Raw genomic sequence first — 18,918 nt, 5'->3', positions numbered from 1 at the left:
TTAACTCTAGCGAATATATATCTCTGATTTTTTAAATTCTTAATAATTTTTAAAATTCTTAATAATTTCTCTCTGAAATTTTTCTTTAAATTTGAGGACAGCCTTTAAGATTCTGTCAATCATAAAATTTTGCTTTCACATGACCTAATGAGCCACCAGTCCTTAGCCAATTTGTAAGCCTTGATTTTTTCATGGACATTCCTACCCCGTTGTTTTAAAACTACTTATAACAACAGTCTTTTGGGGAGCAGACAAGATGATATGGAGAGAGCTGTGACAGCTCAGAAAACCAGCTCTTAATGTACACCAGAATGACAACAGTCTTTCTCTCTTTCTCATTTACTTGGGCTTGAGCACTATAAATTCAAATAAATCTACTGAACAATAAAGCTAATTATGTTAAGGAGCACTGATGGTGCTATAGGATAAGCACTAGTCTACTAATCATGAGGTTGGCAGTTCAAACCTACCAGCCACTCTACCAGAGAAAGATGAGGTTTTCTGCTCCCATAAAGAATTACAGCCTTGGAAGCCCTATACAGACAGCACGTAACAAGGTTCTACAACTCTCACTGATAAATCTTTTTTCTCATTTTCACTATATTACATCTATAAATGTTCCTGCTTATGTTAGGTATTCATGTTTTTAAAGAATTGTTGACAAAAATTTCAGAAAAGTATTTTAAATGAAAGTTATTCTAATTTGAATAGCACTTTATTTTTATCGCTATAAAACATCGAATTGTTTTTATTTGTAGGCTCGAAAAGAAATTCTAAAAATTCACACAAGAGATTGGAATCCTAAACCACTGGACATATTTCTAGAAGAGCTAGCAGAAAACTGTGTTGGTAAACATTGTTTTAAGCAGTTAAAAGAAATATTACATTCAATTTTAAATATAACATGGTACAAATTGTAGTCTTGCAAAGGTTACGTTTAAAGAAATACATGATCATATTTGTTTCTGAGCTCTCTCATTTGTGGCATGCTCTTTCTCACAATGTCCTGGATATTAAATAAAAAGATACATTGACAAATTGCCCACCAAGATATGTTGAGAGCAGTTGAAGTGCACAACAATAGTATTAGCCCTTTTGCTGACCGTTTATATATTTCTAGTCATGTAGTCCTGGTGTGGCACTGTAGGATAAGCAGTGGATCACTAGGTTGGTTTGAATTACAAGGTCAGCAGTTCAAACTGACCAACTGCTCCTCAAAAACCTTTACAGGTTTGCTATGAGTCAGTACCAACTTGACACACATCAGAGTCCTGGTGTGGCACTGTAGTATAAGCACTCGACCATAAGGTTGGTTTGAACCACAAGACTGGTGGTAAAAATTCACCAGGCACTTCTTGGAAACCATATACAGGCTCACTGAGAGTCAGAACTGACTCAATGGGCACTTAATGACAAAACTCATACGCTTAAAATGTCTACATTTATTGTCTGGTCCTCACGTCAGTCTTGTGGCATAGTTGCCATATCCCCATGTTACATATGGAGAATGTGCTCAGAGACCAGAACTATTGGTGGTGTTTGCTACAAGCTCTGGTGGCAGGGGAGTTAAAGTGCTAAGCTGCGAACTAAAAGATCACTGGTTTAAGCCAACCAGATGCTCCTTAGAAGAAAACTGTGGCAATCTGCTGCTGTAAAAATTACAGCCTTGGAAACCCTATGCAGCAGTTCTACTCTGTGCCTAGAGGATTACAAGTAGATTGCATTGACTTGACTGCAGTGGTTTTTGACTACCATGTGAGTTCATTGGGTGAGTGAATGATTTTAATTTTATTGCTCTGTAGTTCTTTAGTATTTTGCTACTGTACTAGTTTTTAAAGCTTTCTTTAAACCACGGTCATGCTAATAGGGTTTGTTTGTGTTGCTTTGGACAGGATACTGTGGTGCAGATATTAAGTCAATATGTGCTGAAGCTGCTTTATGTGCTCTACGTCGACGCTACCCACAGATCTACACTACTACTGAGAAGCTGCAGTTGAATCTCTCTTCGATTAATATCTCAGCGAAGGACTTTGAGGTAGCAATGCAGAAGATGGTCCCCGCCTCCCAAAGAGCTGTGACGTCACCTGGGCAGGCACTCTCCACCATTGTGAAGCCGCTCCTGCAAAACACTGTTCACAAAATCTTGGAAGCCCTGCAGAGAGTCTTCCCACACGCAGAAGTTGGAACAAGTAAAGCGCTAGACTCAGGTATAGCACTTGATTGACCATAAAAGTGAGTTTTTAAGACCAGCTGTGGCGCTATAGGTTAATGCACTGGACTGCAAAGTCCGTTTAAACTGCAAGGTCAACAGTTCAAGCTCAGTAACCACTTCTTGAAAACCCTACAAAGGGTTGCTCTGGGTTGGAACTGACTTGATGGCACTTAACAACAACAAATGTTTAGATAAAGGGACTTTTTAAAGTTTGTATAAAAATTCCATTCTCCTGTAGTTCCATTTTTCCATGAACTTTTCGAAGCCCTCTTACAAATTCCAGATGTGTTTCTCAGTAAAAGACCCTCTTAAAGGGAATTTAGTTGTCCTTTATTTGGGATTTTTGAAGAAAACTAACTGAATTTTTATACTTAATCTAGTTTAAGTTGCAATGCATTTTAAGATTTGTTGTTCATGTCTACATAAATGTTTTTGCATCTTGAAAAAAATTTTAACTGAAGTATAAATTGATTTTCTAACCTTGCTTTGCAATTCAGAAAAATTGCTAATGAATTTGTTTGTTTCATAGATATTTCTTGTCCTCTGCTAGAAAGTGACTTGGCATACAGTGATGATGATGCCCCGTCAGTGTATGAAAACGGACTTTCTCAAAAATCCTTTAATAAGACCAAAGAAAATTTTAATTTTCTTCATTTAAATAGGTAACACTTTCCTTGTTTATAAAGTATGTTTGTGTGTGTGTGTGAATTCATTAAAGTTAAATAAGGTTATGCCAACCAACTTTTTTTTTTTTTTAAGATAAAGTATCAGAATTATTATTTGTATAGCAATTGTGGTTTGGCACTGCAGAGTAATGTGCAAGGTCAGTTTGGGTCCCAAAGTTGAATATACAGGGTGACTATGAATTGGAATTGACTCACAGCACTTAACAACAGTAGTTATTATGGCACTGTGTGTTAATGTGCTGGACTGTAGGTCAGTTTGAACCTCAAGATTGGTGATTCAAGCTCACCAGCCGCTCCTTGGAAACCCTATACAGGGTTGCTATGGGTCGGACCTGACGGTACTTAACAACAACAAATAGTGATTTCTATAATAGGAATTACTGTGTAAAGTAGGAAGAAAAATTGGTAGGTTAACTGTTTTCAAAAACCATGTGAGTCACGATGTTAGGATAGGTCAGCAGTATAGGCATATTTGGGGATGAGGGAATTAAAACTTTTGTTTTTTTTAACATGGCATATTATTTCCTTCAGAAATGCTTGTCACCAACCAATGTCTTTTCGACCAAGAATATTAATAGTAGGGGAGCCAGGATTTGGGCAGGGATCTCACTTGGCACCAGCTGTTATCCATGCTTTGGAAAAATTTACAGTGTATACATTGGACATTCCTGTTCTTTTTGGAGTCAGTGCTACATCTCCTGAGGAAACATGCGCCCAGGTAATTCATTGTTGCCTGGACAAATTGTGTGGAAAATAAAAGCCGTTTTTGAGAGACAAAATGTAGAGTTAGCTCATTCTTGTATTTTTTTTATCCCCTGTATCTAGCTTTGGGATTTATGAAAGAGCTGTGTGCACTTGTTTAGTCATTGAAGAATACAGGTTTCAACACGAGTCCACTAGTTAATATCCATGTGACCTTGTGAAAGTGTTAAAGCTCTGTCTCATTTCTCCATTTGCAAAATGGAAATGATAATAGTTCTTAACCTCACACAGCTCTGGAGTCAGATAGAGAACCATGACTGCTACTTGGTCAGAACTCAGTACTCTGCAGTTTCAGTTTTTTGCAGGTTTGGTATTTAGTATTTTTTAATATATGCAGATGCTTTATGTTTACATCTTTGTGTGATTTTATATTAAATTTATATTTACCATAACAAAATTCTCTTAGATTTTTCCAGCTATTTACTAATTAACCAGTAAAAAGTGAGTTATTGTCAAGATGACTCCATCTCCTGGTGACCCCATGTGTGTCATAGGAGAACTGTGCTCCACAGGGTTTTCAATGGCTGATGTTTTGGAAGTAGATCTTCCATTTCTGAGTGGACTTGAGCCTCCAACCTTTTTGTTGGCATTAACTGCACTACTAAAGGACTCCATTTACTAATTATTTGAAGCAATGGTATGTTTTCCTAAAAATGAAACTTTTATCAACATGTTTAAAAAAACAGGATTGTGAAGTTTTGTAGGAAGCATTTTAGAAACATAAGGGTTTTATATGATAATCTGGAGAAATGAAACTTTGTTCCAGATGAATAGATCAAGCATCACTAATGTGCTAACACTTAGTGGGATTTGTTATTTCTCTTTCAGATGATTCGTGAAGCAAAGAGAACAGCACCAAGTATAGTGTACGTCCCACATATTCACTTGTGGTGGGAAATAGTTGGACCAACACTCAAAGCCACATTCACCACATTATTACAGAATATTCCTTCATTTGCTCCAGTTCTACTACTTGCAACTTCAGACAGACCCCATTCTGCTCTGCCAGAAGAGGTAATTTATGATGGAGAAAATCACTATACTTTAAAAAGAATTGTTAATATCAATTTAATAATAACCTCGCTGAGAAAATTCCAGTGCTACAGGAGTAAATAAAGTGATAAGATTGATGAAGGACTTGCTGGGTATGGCAGCCTGTGGACAGTAAGGCACATTACAGTCGTTTTCTCTTACAAAATGGGATCATATGATGCATCCTGGTCTGCAGTTTACTTTTTCCCGTAGACCAGTGTGTCTTCTGTATTTGTCAGTATATAAGTCTCATTCCCTTAAGAACTGTATGACTCTTGTATACCATAATTTATTTATCCATATCTTTGTTGGTAGATACTTTGGCTGTTGTCATGTTTTCTCTTAAACTACTACAGTGATCATCCTTTTATTTTAATTTCTGTGAATATTAATATGTGGCTTTTTCTAGCTTCAAATCCTAGAAGTGGAATGGCTGTAGATAAGTTAGTATAGGCAGTAAAAATAAGTTGACGCTAATGCAGACAACTAACTACCAGTGAGAACAAAGCTGGCTTCTTCTGTCGCAATCGTCTCAGTATTCAGATGCAACTTTACAGAGGTCTTCTTGATCAGAATTTCTAAAGGATAGCACTTGTCCCTCCCTACCACCTTGTCCCCTAACTCTGCTTCATTAATATTGCTACCTGCCATTAAGTGCTGATGTGCTGAACTCTCTGTATCCTTACCTGAAAATTAAGTAAATGAGGCTAGCGACTTTTTCTTCTCACCTCTGCAGCCCCAGATACTACATATATGGACATTGCAGGTTTTGGGGGGTTTTTACGGAGTGGTTTTTCACACCTTTAATAAAATTGTTTGTTCATAATTTTTAGAACATTATTTAGTAAGATAATTTCAAATGTTTATTGAAGAGGTACTTATTGAGTGCTTACTCTGCCAGGCATGATTCTAGTTACTGAGAATGCTCAGTGAACAATACTAGACAAAAATTTATACCTGGTATGGCGCTGTGGGTTAATGCGCCAGACTGAAAATCCATTTGAGATGCAAGATCGGTGGTTCAAGCTCACCAGCTGCTCCTTGAAGACCCTATACAGGGTCTCTATGGGTCAGAATCGACTCGACGGCACTTGACAACAACAACAAAGCTTACATTTTAGTTGAGGAGGAAACAGACCAAAAAGTAAATGACAAAATTGCTGCTAAGTGCTGTCAGGTCAATTCTGACTGATAGTGACCGTGTATAGGGTTTCTGAAGAATGACTGCTGAGCTTGAACCACTGACCTTGCAGCCCAGCGCATTAGCCCACAGCGCCACACCAAGACTCCAAATGACAAAATATATAGTATTAAACAAGTATTATGGAGAAAAATTTAGCTAGGGAGTCCCAAAAGTACATGGGCAGAGTCACACTTTACCTAGACTAAAGGAGGCCTCAGTGAGAAGATGGTATTTGAGAAAACCCTTCCGAAAGGGAAGGTTCTGAGCCATTTGAGTATCTGGCAGAAGGTGAGCAAGCGAACAGCATGAAGAAATGAGAAAGAATACCACCAGCTGAAGTTTCTGTGAATCCACAGAAGATAAAGCAATGGGGGTTAGGTTGATGAAGGTCTACAGTTCAGACATGGACTGAAGAGACAGCTCTAAAAAGCAGGAATGGTATCTGGTCCTGGATCAGTGCTAGGTAGGTGCTGAAGACCCTTGGACAACTCGGGGTGTTGGCTTTAGCCCCATGCCAAGCAGTAGCCAGCAGAGTTGTTTGTCCTCTAGAGCAGTGAGGGTGGCCCTCAGACTGGGATGGCTGCTGGCACCTAGGAGCAATGGGGGAATGTTCTTCATTCTTTTGCTCCAAAGACATAGGCACATTCCTGTTTCCAGTACAGGCTAGCTTTCTACATAATCCCTGGAGGTAGAAATGTTAAGGACTGTCAGATTTCAAATGCAAAGATGAATTTACAAATAAGCATTTGAAGAAGGACAACCCCATAGATGCCACGCCCATGCAACTATGAACAAACTGACAGAGAACCAAATAAAAATAATTTATAAATGAAATAACTCTAAAAAGAAGCAGGCACAGATGAAGAGTGATTTAGCAAGGCGGATGGTTATGAGATTATGATCCTATGAAATGTCTCCTGTTTCCTGTCTGTGTTAGTGGAGAGCTCAGGTGAAATGACAAGTAGGCCTGTATCTTCACTCATGTAAAAGATTTATAATGATGCGGAAATAAGCCTGAAAGACTCTTGTACATATGAGAAAGGTGTTCTCATAATCTAGTGCTGAAACAAAGGGCAGGAGGTATTTTAAAACAAATCTCTGGATAATTCATGTTATTAAGTGCCATCAACTTGGTTCCAATTCATGGCAACACTGACTGTATAGGGTTTCCGAGGATCAGCTGGTGAGTTTAAACTGCTGACCTTGTGGGTTGCACTCCAGCGCTGATCCTACAGCACCACCCTGTTTAAATAATGAATGTAGTAATCTTCGAAGTGGTTTAACTTTCAGTAACCGTCTTGTGACCATAAAAGATTTTTAGAGAGAACTTCACATTTCTAGATGAGAAATCAGTGACCTGTAGCTTAGCCTGATTGAGGCTGATTTAAGTACTTCAAAATTCTTTTGTTTTTCAAATTAATTATGTTAAAGTATAGTAAATACGCAGAAGTGGTTGGTGTTATCATGGGATTGGGGCCCATGATAGCTTTCCCTCTAATCTGTGATACTCAATAGTAGCAGCTCTGGGAACAGTCCAGAGGTTTATCAGAAGCATCCTTTCGGGATCTTTTGCCTTTGTCCTAACTGAATGACCACTCATCCTCATAGCTCACTTTGGTTTGTGAAAGTGAGACCAATTGATCTCAATAAACTCATTAAGTAAATACTACCAGTTTTATTGTTTAGAGTCTTGACTTTTTTTTTTTTAGTGTTTTATTGTGAATTATATGATAGTTTACATGAGAAAACTTTAGTTTTACATTCATTCCATCGTGTATCATTTCATTGCCATGGTTCCAATCCCCTTCATGCATCATCAACCGACAAAAGGGTATATCCTAGAAACCCGCCCCCTACGCTCCCCCCTTCCCCCGAGTCTTCGGCCCACAGTCCCTCTGCCTCTCTGGATCCAAAGTCCCCAGCCGCTTCATCACTCCACATCATCGTCTCTGTCTCCATCTCAGGCATCTCTGGTTCTCTGGGTAGGGTCCCGCTCTCGGCTCTTCTCCGTTGATGGTCCTAGAGACCTCCACTCCTAGACTGGAGAATTAATCACTCCCTTCCTTGCTACAAAATGTCTACCTTTGCACTTCCAACCCTCATAATCAGTCCTGATAACCATTATTCACTACAGTATCACAGGTTACCCATCTGTATTTCATTTCATCAGCTCCACCCAGACAGATTGGATAGTACTAGAGTCTTGACTTTTAAAGAAGTGCCCCTGTTTTCAGTCCCTAAGCTATTGAAATAGAGGGTTAGGGGAAAATTAGGGAGACCTTCAGTGAGATGGAGTGACAGAGGCTAAAAGACAAAGCCGATGATGAGGATGGTACGGACAAGAGAACATTTTGTTCTGTTGTACATAAAATTGCAGTGGATTGGAACCAACTCAACTGCATGTTTTTGAAAAGTATCTTCTTCATTGCAAAGTTTAGATTATCATTAAAATTATGTGTATAATAAGCTCCAGTTACATGCATAGAGGCATCTGTGTATAATGCATTCTCTCCTTTTTTTCTTTTTTTAAGGTACAGGAATTATTTATCCATGAGTATGGAGAAATTTTTAATGTCCAATTACCTGGTGAAGAAGAACGAACAAAATTTTTTGAAGACTTAATTCTAAAACAAGCTGCTAAGCCTCCTGTATCAAAAAAGAAAGCAGGTTAGTTGCTAATCATTCTGAGAGAGTATGAAAAAAATCTCAGTTAATAATTTGCACAAGTTCAGAAGATGTGTAAAATGAATTTAAAATTTCAAGTCATACAAGGCCTTTCATAGTATAGACTCCATCTTTCTTTTCAAGCCATTTGGGATCTTTTGTTCTGTCCATACCCAGCTCCTCACCACACACCTCTTTCTTTACAAAGAACTCTTATCTTTTAACTGTGCACAATGTACTTCTGTCATTTTTACAATTTCATTCATGCTTGTTTTTTGTAAGTAATGCTTCTGTTCTCCATCTCTAAGGAACTTAGTCATCCATCTAGTATAACTCGTCGTCGTCGTTGTGTGCCGTGGAGTTGGTTCCAACTCATAGTGACCCTGTATAGTGTTTCCGAGGCTGTAAATCTTTACAGAAGCAGAAAGCCTCATCTTTCTCCCATGGGACAGCTGGTAGTTTCAAACTGCCGCCCAATTCATAACCACTATGCTACCAGATGAAATCATTGTTCCTACTTTTATGACCCATCATACTTTCTCCATACCAATAATATAATGAAGAGGTTATAATTATATCACTTACTCACTTAAGAGATTGCCAGCTGATTTGGTAACATTGTCATATTCTTTTTATTCTCAGTACTCAGTGCATGGAGTCCTGGTATGGTGCTGTAAAATAAGCACTGGGCTGCTAACCACAAGGTTGGAGGTTCAAACCCACCAGCTGCTCCTTGGAAAGCCTATCTAAGGTCACTTGAATCAGAACTGAATCAGTGGCACTTAGCAGCAATTCAGCACATCACTAGATTGTGATATGTCTTATATAGCATAGGTTTTCATAAATTAAAAATTAAGTTGTAATGACATTTTTAGTAGTTTTAATATTCTTGTCATATAGTGTCATTTTTGATGCTGAAATCTTGTATTCATGTGAAGTTTTACAGGCTTTGGAGGTACTTCCAGTAGCACCACCACCTGAGCCAAGGCCATTAACAGAAGAAGAAGTGAAACGGCTAGAAGAACAAGAAGAAGATACATTTAGAGAACTGAGGATTTTCTTAAGAAATGTTACACATAGGCTTGCCATTGACAAGCGATTCCGAGTATTTACTAAGCCTGTTGACCCTGATGAGGTATTGATTTCATCTTTGTATTAAACTTGTTCTTAGTAATAATGGTTCCGAATCAGAGAATATTTGGTTAGTTTATGCCGTTCCCTGCCTACACTCTGAACTAGTTTTCTCTATTTGGAAACATGTACTGAGTAGAATCCTAATGTGAAGAATTCTATAACCAATATGACACACACATTTTCCTTTCCAGAAGAGAATATACAGTTAACTATGTCTGCCCAATCCAAACTTTCTAGAAACAATTTGAGCGTGTCTTAGTGTTACATGCTATTACTATGACCTATTGGAATAAGCTGGAATATTTGAAGAAAACATAAGGAAAGAGCCGGGACTAAAGCTGACAGTGCAGGATGGGGTGGCGTTTGGATGAGGAAAGAGGAGCAGGGTGTTCTGGGATAGAGATAGCTTCCCAAGAATAGGAACACAGCTACAAGCAGCGCTCTCAAGTGGAGCCAGAGGTGTCCTATGAATGTTTTATCGCTACTTCTCTGTTTCTTCCCTATATAGTCTGGCACAGAAACTTGATTCAAATGTGCTTTTATGTTCAGAAAATTATGATTTGATCATTTGTTTGAATTTTAGGTCCCTGATTATGTCACTGTAATTAAGCAGCCAATGGACCTTTCATCTGTCATCAGTAAAATTGATCTACACAAGTACCTGACTGTGAAAGACTATCTGAGTGATATTGATCTAATCTGTAGCAATGCTTTGGAGTACAATCCAGATCGAGATCCTGGAGGTGAGCAGTGGTGGGGCCTCCTCAGGGTTAGGATGTGCCACTGGGGATGCTAACACATGTCACTAACATGCCATCGAGTCGGTTCCAACCCATAGCGCCCCTGCATAGGGTTTCCGAGGAGTGGCTGGTGAGTTTGAATCACTGACCTTGCAGTTCAAACGGACCTCAAACAGTCCATTGCTTATCACACAGTACCACACCAGACTTTTACACCAGATGCTATATTTTAAGCATTTTACATTCTCAAAAGATGCCTTTCAATCCTCTCAATAACCTTACCCACGTTTTACAAATGAGGCAAATGACGTTTAGAGAAGTTAAAACTCTTTTCTTAGGGAAATGACAGGCAGAATTTGATGCGCACTTCTCTTGGTCCACAATCCCTGTGCCTTACTAATACACCCCTGATGAGACACAAAGCTGTGTAACAAGCAGCTTACTTCCTTTGTTTAGTCAACCATTAAATCTTTTACAGCTAAAATAATACAGTTGTTGTTGTTAGGTGTTTCCTAGTCAGCTCTGACTCAGCGACCCTACGTACAAAAAACGCAATACTGCCCAGCCCTTCGCCATCCTCACAACCTTCCCTCTGTCTGTGCCGTTGTTGCAGCCACCATGTTACTCCATCTCCTTGAGGCTGTTCTTGTTTTTCGCTGACCCTCCACTTTACCAAGCAGGATGTCCTGCTCCAGGGAACTGGCCCCTCCTGAAAACATGTCCTATAGTATGTGAGACAAAGTCTCATCATCCTTTCTTCTAAGGAACATTCTGGATCTACTTCTTCCAACGGAGATTTGTTTGTTTTTCTGGCAGTCTGTGGTATATTTAATATAGTATGTTGTTGTTAAGTGCCATTAAGTCACTTCTAACTCATAGTGACCCTGTATAGGGTTTCTGAGGAGTAGCTGATGGCTTTGAACTGCCAGCTTTTTGGTTTGCAGTCCAGTGCTGATCCTATGGTGCCAAATTTGCTAATATATGTAATAGAAATATTTTTAGAAAATATTTGACCTCCCATTTTAACTTCCCATTTTCTTTCTCCAAAGGTGATCTGGTTACATTTTAGGAGTTCTTTTCAGAACTGTTGCTGTGTGTCTTGTTGTTAAGTGCAGTTGAGTCGGTTTTGACCCATAGCCAACCTGTGTAGCGGCTGGTGAGCTTGAACCATTGACTTTGAAGTTCAAACTGACTTTGCATTCCAGTGCATTAACTCACATCTCCATACCAGGAGTCCTTTCTATGTATATTCACCTTCTTTTATAAAAATTAACAAAAGAAAGGATTTTTTTGATGGTATATTTGTTTTGCAGCTTGTTCATTTTGAAGATATGTTCTTCATCCTCGGGTACTACTTTTTCTTAGCTTCCTGTCTTTGTTTTATGTATGTAAGTCCTTAGTTCTCTTAGCAGAGAAAAAAATATTTTTTAATTGTTTTCATTTTTTTCAAGTACATTGAGGAAAAGCTCCTGAGAGTTTCTTCAGCAGTTGGCCAAATCTTCCCCACTCAGGTCCTCTGTCCCGCACTCCCAGGCACTGGGCACTTCTCTGATGTTCCGAGTTCTGGAGGCACGCAGTGGGGAAGCAGGGCGGGGGCCTGCCTCCCTGGTGGGTCCTCTAGAGAAGGAGGCAGTGACCCTGGGGGCACAGGGCTTCACTGCAGTCTAAGACCACTTCAGACCAGCAGTGTTCAAATCTCAGTGGGCATCAGAATCGCCCAAAAGACTTGTGAAAATACAGGTTGTTGGTCCCCACTGCAGGGTTTCTGTCTCTGTAGATCTAGGGACGAGCCTGAACATTTCCATGTCTGATAAGTTACCAGACTATGCTGCTGGCCCAGGGACTATACTTCCAGAACCGCTTCCTTCGACTGCCCTGCATCTTATTTCAGGCTAGTGTACTTGGTCAGAAGTCCCCCACAGCATCCATCCCCTCTGACATCTCCATCTGTGGTCACCTGGAGTGACCGGCAGCCTAGTGTCTTGTGAGGGGGTGGCCTTGCTTTCACGTACCACCTTGGAACATACTCTAGTTCTCAAGGCCTGGACTCTGTGTAGCTTCTCTGTCAATACAGTAGTCACTTTCTGTGTGTCTTATTTAGAAATGCTTTTACGATTCTAGTTCCCTAATGAGACCAAAGAGACGCTGGTAGTGAGTGGTTAAATGCTCAGCTGGTAACCAAGTATTGGGTGTTTTATAACTACCAGAGGCCCCCCCAGGAAATAAGACATGGTGATCATCCATGTACCTACTTATCCCTTCTCTGTCCTGTAGGGTCATTATGAGTCCAGATCAACTCCACAGCTCAAAATGACAACACTGATAGCCTCCCTTGTTGATCTGTGTGTTGTTTAGTGATACAATTGTTAGATTCCTTAATTTTGAATATTTCAAAGAAATCTAGATAGGACAGAGCTATAATATTATTTGATTATTAGTCTGCCATGTTAATCAGGTATCCAGAACATTTAAGATCAAAAACATAATAACACAATTCCAATAACTTCCATTATTCATGGTAAGAGTAAAATGGAATTGTAATGACTATGTAACCTACCCTAACATGTAGAATTTGTTTTAGGTAAATTATTAGAAGGGAAAATTAAAGTATTATTTGTTTGTTTTCAGATCGACTTATTAGGCATAGAGCCTGTGCTTTAAGAGATACTGCCTATGCAATAATTAAAGAAGAGCTTGATGAAGACTTTGAACAGCTTTGTGAAGAAATTCAGGAATCCAGAAAGAAGAGAGGTAGGAACACGATTTGACATCAAAGAAAATGATTCAGATGTAGTGTACTGAGTCCTCTTAATTAATATGTAATTTTGAAATCTGGAAATCCTCTTGGGCATCACATATGTCTTTCTTATAAGGTTGTAGCTCTTCGAAATATGCTCCATCTTACTACCATGTGATGCCCAAGCAAAATTCCACTCCTGCTGGTGAACAGAGAGCAGAGCCTGAGCAGAGTGAGAAGCTGAAGATGTCTAGCACTCCAGTGGCTTGCAGCACACCTGGTAAGTGTGCGTGGTTTGTATGTTTGAAGTTGTAACCACTGTTCTCTTGTGGTGCCATTTACTTTGTCCCCCAGTGCCCTTTATTTATATTGATACAGTGAATTACATTGGTTTTTCTAACAGCCAACTTTTATTCTTGAACTCAAGTTTTAGTGGTTTCTGTCCCCTCAGTGTTTGCCCTGTTCCCAGCACTAGGACTACAGTGTGGTCATCCACTTCTAATCCAGGTAGAATATCCCATTGCCTGTCTGCACCTTAGTCTCCTGAACTGGTAGCAAACCTTATAGAGTTAGAGGGCAACGTGAGTGAGTTAGTATACAGAGATCCTGGTAGATGGTAGGCTTTCAGTGAGTAGAGACTCTTAGTAGACTTCTTCTAACTCATTCCTCAGACTGCTACTAAAGTGATCTTTTTAAATAGTCATCAGACAGATCACATTATTGCATTCCCTAAAATTATTTCAGATAAAAAAATTGTTTTTAACCTGGACCTTGCCGGGTTTTCTTCTAACAGCACTCGTGTTTCTCTATCCCAGTGTTACAGAGCTACTCTGACTTCTCAAACTCTCTGCTTCTTTCTCAGTGTTTGTTTCCTCACTTACTTAGACTTTAAGAAATTATTTAATGTTCTTTTACTCTTTTTTTTTTTTTAATTTGTTTGAAGCTCAATTGAAAAGAAAAATTCGCAAAAAGTCTAAGTGGTACTTAGGTACCATAACAAAACGGAGGAAGATTTCACAGGCAAAAGATGAGAACCAAAATGCAGTGGATGACAAAATTGAGAGTGATGCAGAAGAAAATCAAGATACAAGTGTAGACCATAATGAGACTGGAAACACAGGGGATTCTTCAATGGAAGAAAATGAGAAGCAGCACAATGCCTCTGAAAGCCAGACCAAGTTGGCAAATAGTAACTCAAGCAATTGTAGCATTGAGAATGAACTGGAAGAGTCTCGGAAGAGTGCAGCGTGTGCAGATGCGAGGAAAGAGAACGTTGCTTGCCATGGAGATGATTCTGGCTCTCAGATAATAGATCATTTAGATGAAAATGAAGCAGACGGTAAGTCTTGACTTGAATCAGAATCAGTTCGATGGCAGTGAGATTGTAGGCTTGATAATTATTTTAAGCATTCAAATGTCTGAACCAAGTGATAGTTATTTAAATTTTCGTTCTAGAAATGTGTGTTCTGCGAATGACTCGAGCTAGACGTTCTCAAGTAGAGCAACAGCAGCTCATCAGTGTTGAAAAGGCTTTGGCAATTCTTTCTCAACCTACACCCTTGCTTGTTGTGGACCATGAGCGACTAAAAGTACGTACATGGAATTGTAATGCCTTTAGTGTGCAGACTTGGTTATACCAAACACAGGATTGTTGACTAGGGGCAGACTGACTGCAAAAGAATGACACAGAAGATAAAACTCTTTCTTCCTCCCAGCTTCCCTTTACGGTTTCTCTCCCTCCCTTGTCTGAAATACAAATCTCAGTCTTGAGGGTCTGTGGTGGGCACCCAAGGGGAAACCACTACACGAAGTTGTTTCCTTGCTGCAACAGCCCAATGGAATCACAAAGCTACTAGTATTTACTGTTGTTGAACTGACCTTGTTCTGCTTTGTGTGTAGCATTGGCCACTGTATTGCTAACTCCCTTCCCTTGCTTTTTGTGTCCTTAAGACATGATCACTTTATCAGCTCCTTAAGGTATTTCTTGTCTCTTGGAATAGACTTTACCTTGTGAAGTGACTCTACATCTGGACATTGCCATCCTAATGCTCCCAAAGAACAATCTATCCCCCCAACTAAGAACTTGCATGTCTTGGAATTGCCTGGACATATCTGAAAAATAAGACCTACCACTTTTTCCCTTTTAAAAGAAAATAAATTGTCCCCCAATTCCAGTTTACCTGTTGTATTTTGGCCACATTTCAAATCTGAAGACATTCGATCTTGTTAAATTTTCCATCATGCCAAAGGATCAAAGAGGAATTCTTTGTATAATAAAGTCTTACGTTTGTAAAGGGTTATCTGCGTAGTGTCAGTACAAGGAGAACTTGCTAGTAGCTCAGGAAAGCCACATTCTTGAACATAACAGAGCTACTTGATGTCCGTGTGATGACAGAAGGAAGCCGTCAGCTTCTTGGAACAGTTTCTCCAAAAAAACTTAAATCTCCTCAAAAAATCTCTAAAACTGTATGCGAAACTCAAAGCTTTTGTGCGTCTCCGGACCCTGGTATGGTCTTCCTAATACTGAAGTTGGAATGTGATACAGCACACCGTGGCTCCGTAGCATGGGGTTTACTTAATCAGTGTCTAAAACTGCTCAGCTTTGTTCTGCTTAGTATATCTGGGTCTTCTCATTTAGAGTCAATGATAAAAAGCCATTTACTGAGACAATTTCAGCTGGTTGGTTTTCTAGGAACAGCCCACAGAAAGAAAGAACTGTGTAATAGTGCAGTATATCAGTTAGACATGCAAAAAATAATGACCTTATGAAAGGATAAACTTGCTACAGAAAAAATTTCATAACTACAGAGGTTGAAGATGACTGGAGTGCTAGTGTTAGGGTTTACAGCATACCTGTCTAAAATGTTGGTCCCATAAATTCATTGCTTTTTACCTGTGATCATTATAGGTTGTTTTCTGTTAACCACAGTGGTGTGTTTTTGTTAACTGTAAAGTTATGACATCTCCTGGTAGGGGTATACATAAGGAATCATAGAAAACCAATCAGTCTGTCATGAAAACAAACACTGAGCAGAAGAAAAAAATATTTTTTTTTGCAAGAAAACACCCTGAAGCGGTGGGCAGTTCATTTATGTAGGCTCTCTGTTTCACATTAATGGAATTATGCTATACTTGTAGTGCCATGAAATACTCTGTAAAAATGTTGCTCTTTTTTTCTCTCTATTAATATGGTTTGTGATTTTTTTTTTTTGTCCAGGGAGGTTAGTGTTTAGATTTGAAACTGGCAAACTCCTCAGCCTTACAGGTTTTAGGGTAGGAGAAACCAGGATCCCCTCTGATTATAAAGTAGATGTAGAGCTGTTGCCCTGGGCTGCTGTGTCTGGCCTCACTCAGGTTTATGTGCCAACAGTCCTCTTCCTTCACCGCTCCCCACCTTCAGATACCTCATGTAGAGGAACATAGTGCTCACAGTTATAAACATTCATGTTTTCTTTTAGAATCTTCTGAAGATTGTTGTTGAAAAAAGTCAAAAATACAATATATTTCAGTTGGAAAATTTGTATGCAGTAATCAGCCAGTGTATTTATCAGCATCGCAGGGACTATGATAAAACAACACTTATTCAGGTAAACTATTGGTTTGTAATTGTCACAGAATGTATTACTCATTATATAAGTTTCTTGAGGCTTTACTTAAATCTATAGGTAATTAACTGATTATCATTTTTATGTGAATTATGAATTAATAGTTGTGAGTTCTTTGTTTTCTTAAGTCATCAGTCTGTCTTTAATGAACAATGGAACTCCACTGTCAGCAGACACTGAGAAAGATGTCTTCTATGTGTGTATGTTAGCAATAAGGATATGTGGCTCCCTTAATAGACTTTCAGTAAAGCCTTCTACTTTACTTAATTTTGCTATATAGTGTACATTAAAGTGCTAACTTTAAAAAATAGATATTGGCTTGATGATAGTGATACCTTTGGAGTATGAAATATTAATGTCTAGTAAGTACACTAGTACTTTTTAATTTAGCATAGTGATTAATCTCAGACTCATTCTAAACAGATATGAGTAATGAAGCTTCACGAGGGATAGCAGTTTATGTGACTATTTTATAATAAATATCAGATTAAATGTATATTCTACCAGTATGTATGTGAATATTAATATCCTTAAGGTAGTTCACCAAAAATCAATAATGAAGTACCATTACTTTTTCTTTAAATTTTTATTTTCATAATAATATTTACTATTTTTCTTTCCTACCCTTTATCTAGAAAATGGAGCAAGAAGTAAAAAACTTTAATTGTTTCAGATCATGATGTCTTCGTGGTATCTCATATTCCTTCTACTCAATTCATATTTAATTCACTTTTGATGAAATCCTGCTTCTCTAAGGAAAAGATTAAAACAGTAAAATAAAAATATTTAAACTTTCCTGGTATTTATGTACATGTGTAAGATATATTACAGAGGTAACTGATAAATATTGAAAGTTGGATTGAGCAAGGAATTGTGATGTTAATGCTGTGGCAGGCGTATCAGTAGCTGAAGTGTGGCCAACTCTTAATAAAGTCATTTGATCACTAATGGTTTGTGGCACTTAGAGTAATTAGTGCTATTAATTTTTTTTGTTTTGTTTTGAGCACTTTTGATTTTATCCCTCTTAAAAGTGGCTTAAATGAGTCAGATGAGAAGCTTATTGACTGTTGTGTCTTTGCTTTCTTCTCTGTCCTCTTGAGTTTTTCTTTCTTTTTTTTTAATGCGTTTCTCCCATCTGCTTTATATTTTCCTTAAAGTCTAAAGGAATTCACCACCATGCATGTTTTTTTGTTTTTTTCTCAAGAGTCTTTCTGATACTAGTTTCTAAAATAGCTTCTCTTAGAAACCTTTTCAAGGGGAATGGGAATGATAATCCAAATGAGAGAGTCTGGGACTTCTTTAGAACACTTCAGAGTTGAGCCACCTCTATTCCTGATTTACCTGGATATTGTATTTAAAGCTTCCTAAAAACCAACCAGCCAGTATCCACCTTAACTAGTGAATACTCTGTATACAGCACAATCAGCAGGAAGCATCGTCAGTACCAGAAAACACATACATGTGTGTATATTGTTTGATATAAATGCTTACTTCTGTTGAAGTTTTTATTATAACTTATTCTTACAGATGCATCTTTTATAATTAGGATTTCATTTTGTATGTATACCTTGTGTAATAAATTTTAAAGATGAAAATTTCCTTTCAATGTTGTTTCTATTTCTTATTTGAAAGAAATAGAATTCTGTGATTATAGGAGTGTAAAATGTGTTCTGTGGATTGCTCTGCATAGCTGAAGACGGTAACATTGGGATGTTTCTATGGTGCATGGTTCTGCCCTTTCTTGACATTATCTACAGATTCAGAAAGTGACAGCCCCAATCCCCTATGTAAACTTTTTTAAAATTATGCTGAAACTTCAAGCTTGTTAAGTACTGTGGAGTCAGTTCCGACTCATAATGACTCTGCACAGGGTTTCCGAGGTTGTAAATCTTTACGGGAGTAGAAAGCCTCATCTTTCTCCCACGGAACAGCTGGTAGTTTCGAACTGCCGACCTTGAGGTTAGCAGCCACTACGCTACCAGAGCTCCTTACTTCAAGCTTAGAACTTACTAATTTTTGCTCAGAAGTACCATCAGCTCTTCTGATGGTACTTTGTCTTTTTCTGTAGGTACTTTGTATTCCTCTATCTTACCAAATGTGCTTCCCAGGTAAAATTCCCATTTTCCATGAGGAAAACTCCAGTGTGATTCTCACCAGTATACC

General features: G+C 38.5%; 1 protein-coding gene across 1 annotated transcript in view; it reads left to right on the top strand.

The window, feature by feature from the left end:
* Positions 1 to 17,435, top strand: part of ATAD2 (ATPase family, AAA domain containing 2) — a 74,878-nt gene extending 57,443 nt beyond the window's left edge. The window contains exons 15-28 of the mRNA XM_006830833.1: positions 759 to 849; positions 1,893 to 2,207; positions 2,742 to 2,874; positions 3,430 to 3,616; positions 4,489 to 4,674; positions 8,407 to 8,542; positions 9,478 to 9,674; positions 10,257 to 10,416; positions 13,042 to 13,164; positions 13,287 to 13,430; positions 14,094 to 14,489; positions 14,606 to 14,739; positions 16,609 to 16,737; positions 17,391 to 17,435. Coding sequence (XP_006830896.1) covers positions 759 to 849; positions 1,893 to 2,207; positions 2,742 to 2,874; positions 3,430 to 3,616; positions 4,489 to 4,674; positions 8,407 to 8,542; positions 9,478 to 9,674; positions 10,257 to 10,416; positions 13,042 to 13,164; positions 13,287 to 13,430; positions 14,094 to 14,489; positions 14,606 to 14,739; positions 16,609 to 16,737; positions 17,391 to 17,435 — 2,376 coding nt within the window. The remainder of the gene's footprint in view (positions 1 to 758; positions 850 to 1,892; positions 2,208 to 2,741; positions 2,875 to 3,429; positions 3,617 to 4,488; positions 4,675 to 8,406; positions 8,543 to 9,477; positions 9,675 to 10,256; positions 10,417 to 13,041; positions 13,165 to 13,286; positions 13,431 to 14,093; positions 14,490 to 14,605; positions 14,740 to 16,608; positions 16,738 to 17,390) is intronic.
* Positions 17,436 to 18,918: the final 1,483 nt, after the last annotated feature.

The sequence above is a fragment of the Chrysochloris asiatica genome, unplaced genomic scaffold (assembly GCF_000296735.1).
Source record: "Chrysochloris asiatica unplaced genomic scaffold, ChrAsi1.0 scaffold00001, whole genome shotgun sequence".
In the NCBI taxonomy this organism is placed as follows: Eukaryota; Metazoa; Chordata; class Mammalia; order Afrosoricida; family Chrysochloridae; genus Chrysochloris; species Chrysochloris asiatica.
The sequence above is the reverse complement of the archived record's forward strand: the minus strand, read 5'-3'. Positions and strand labels throughout refer to the sequence as shown.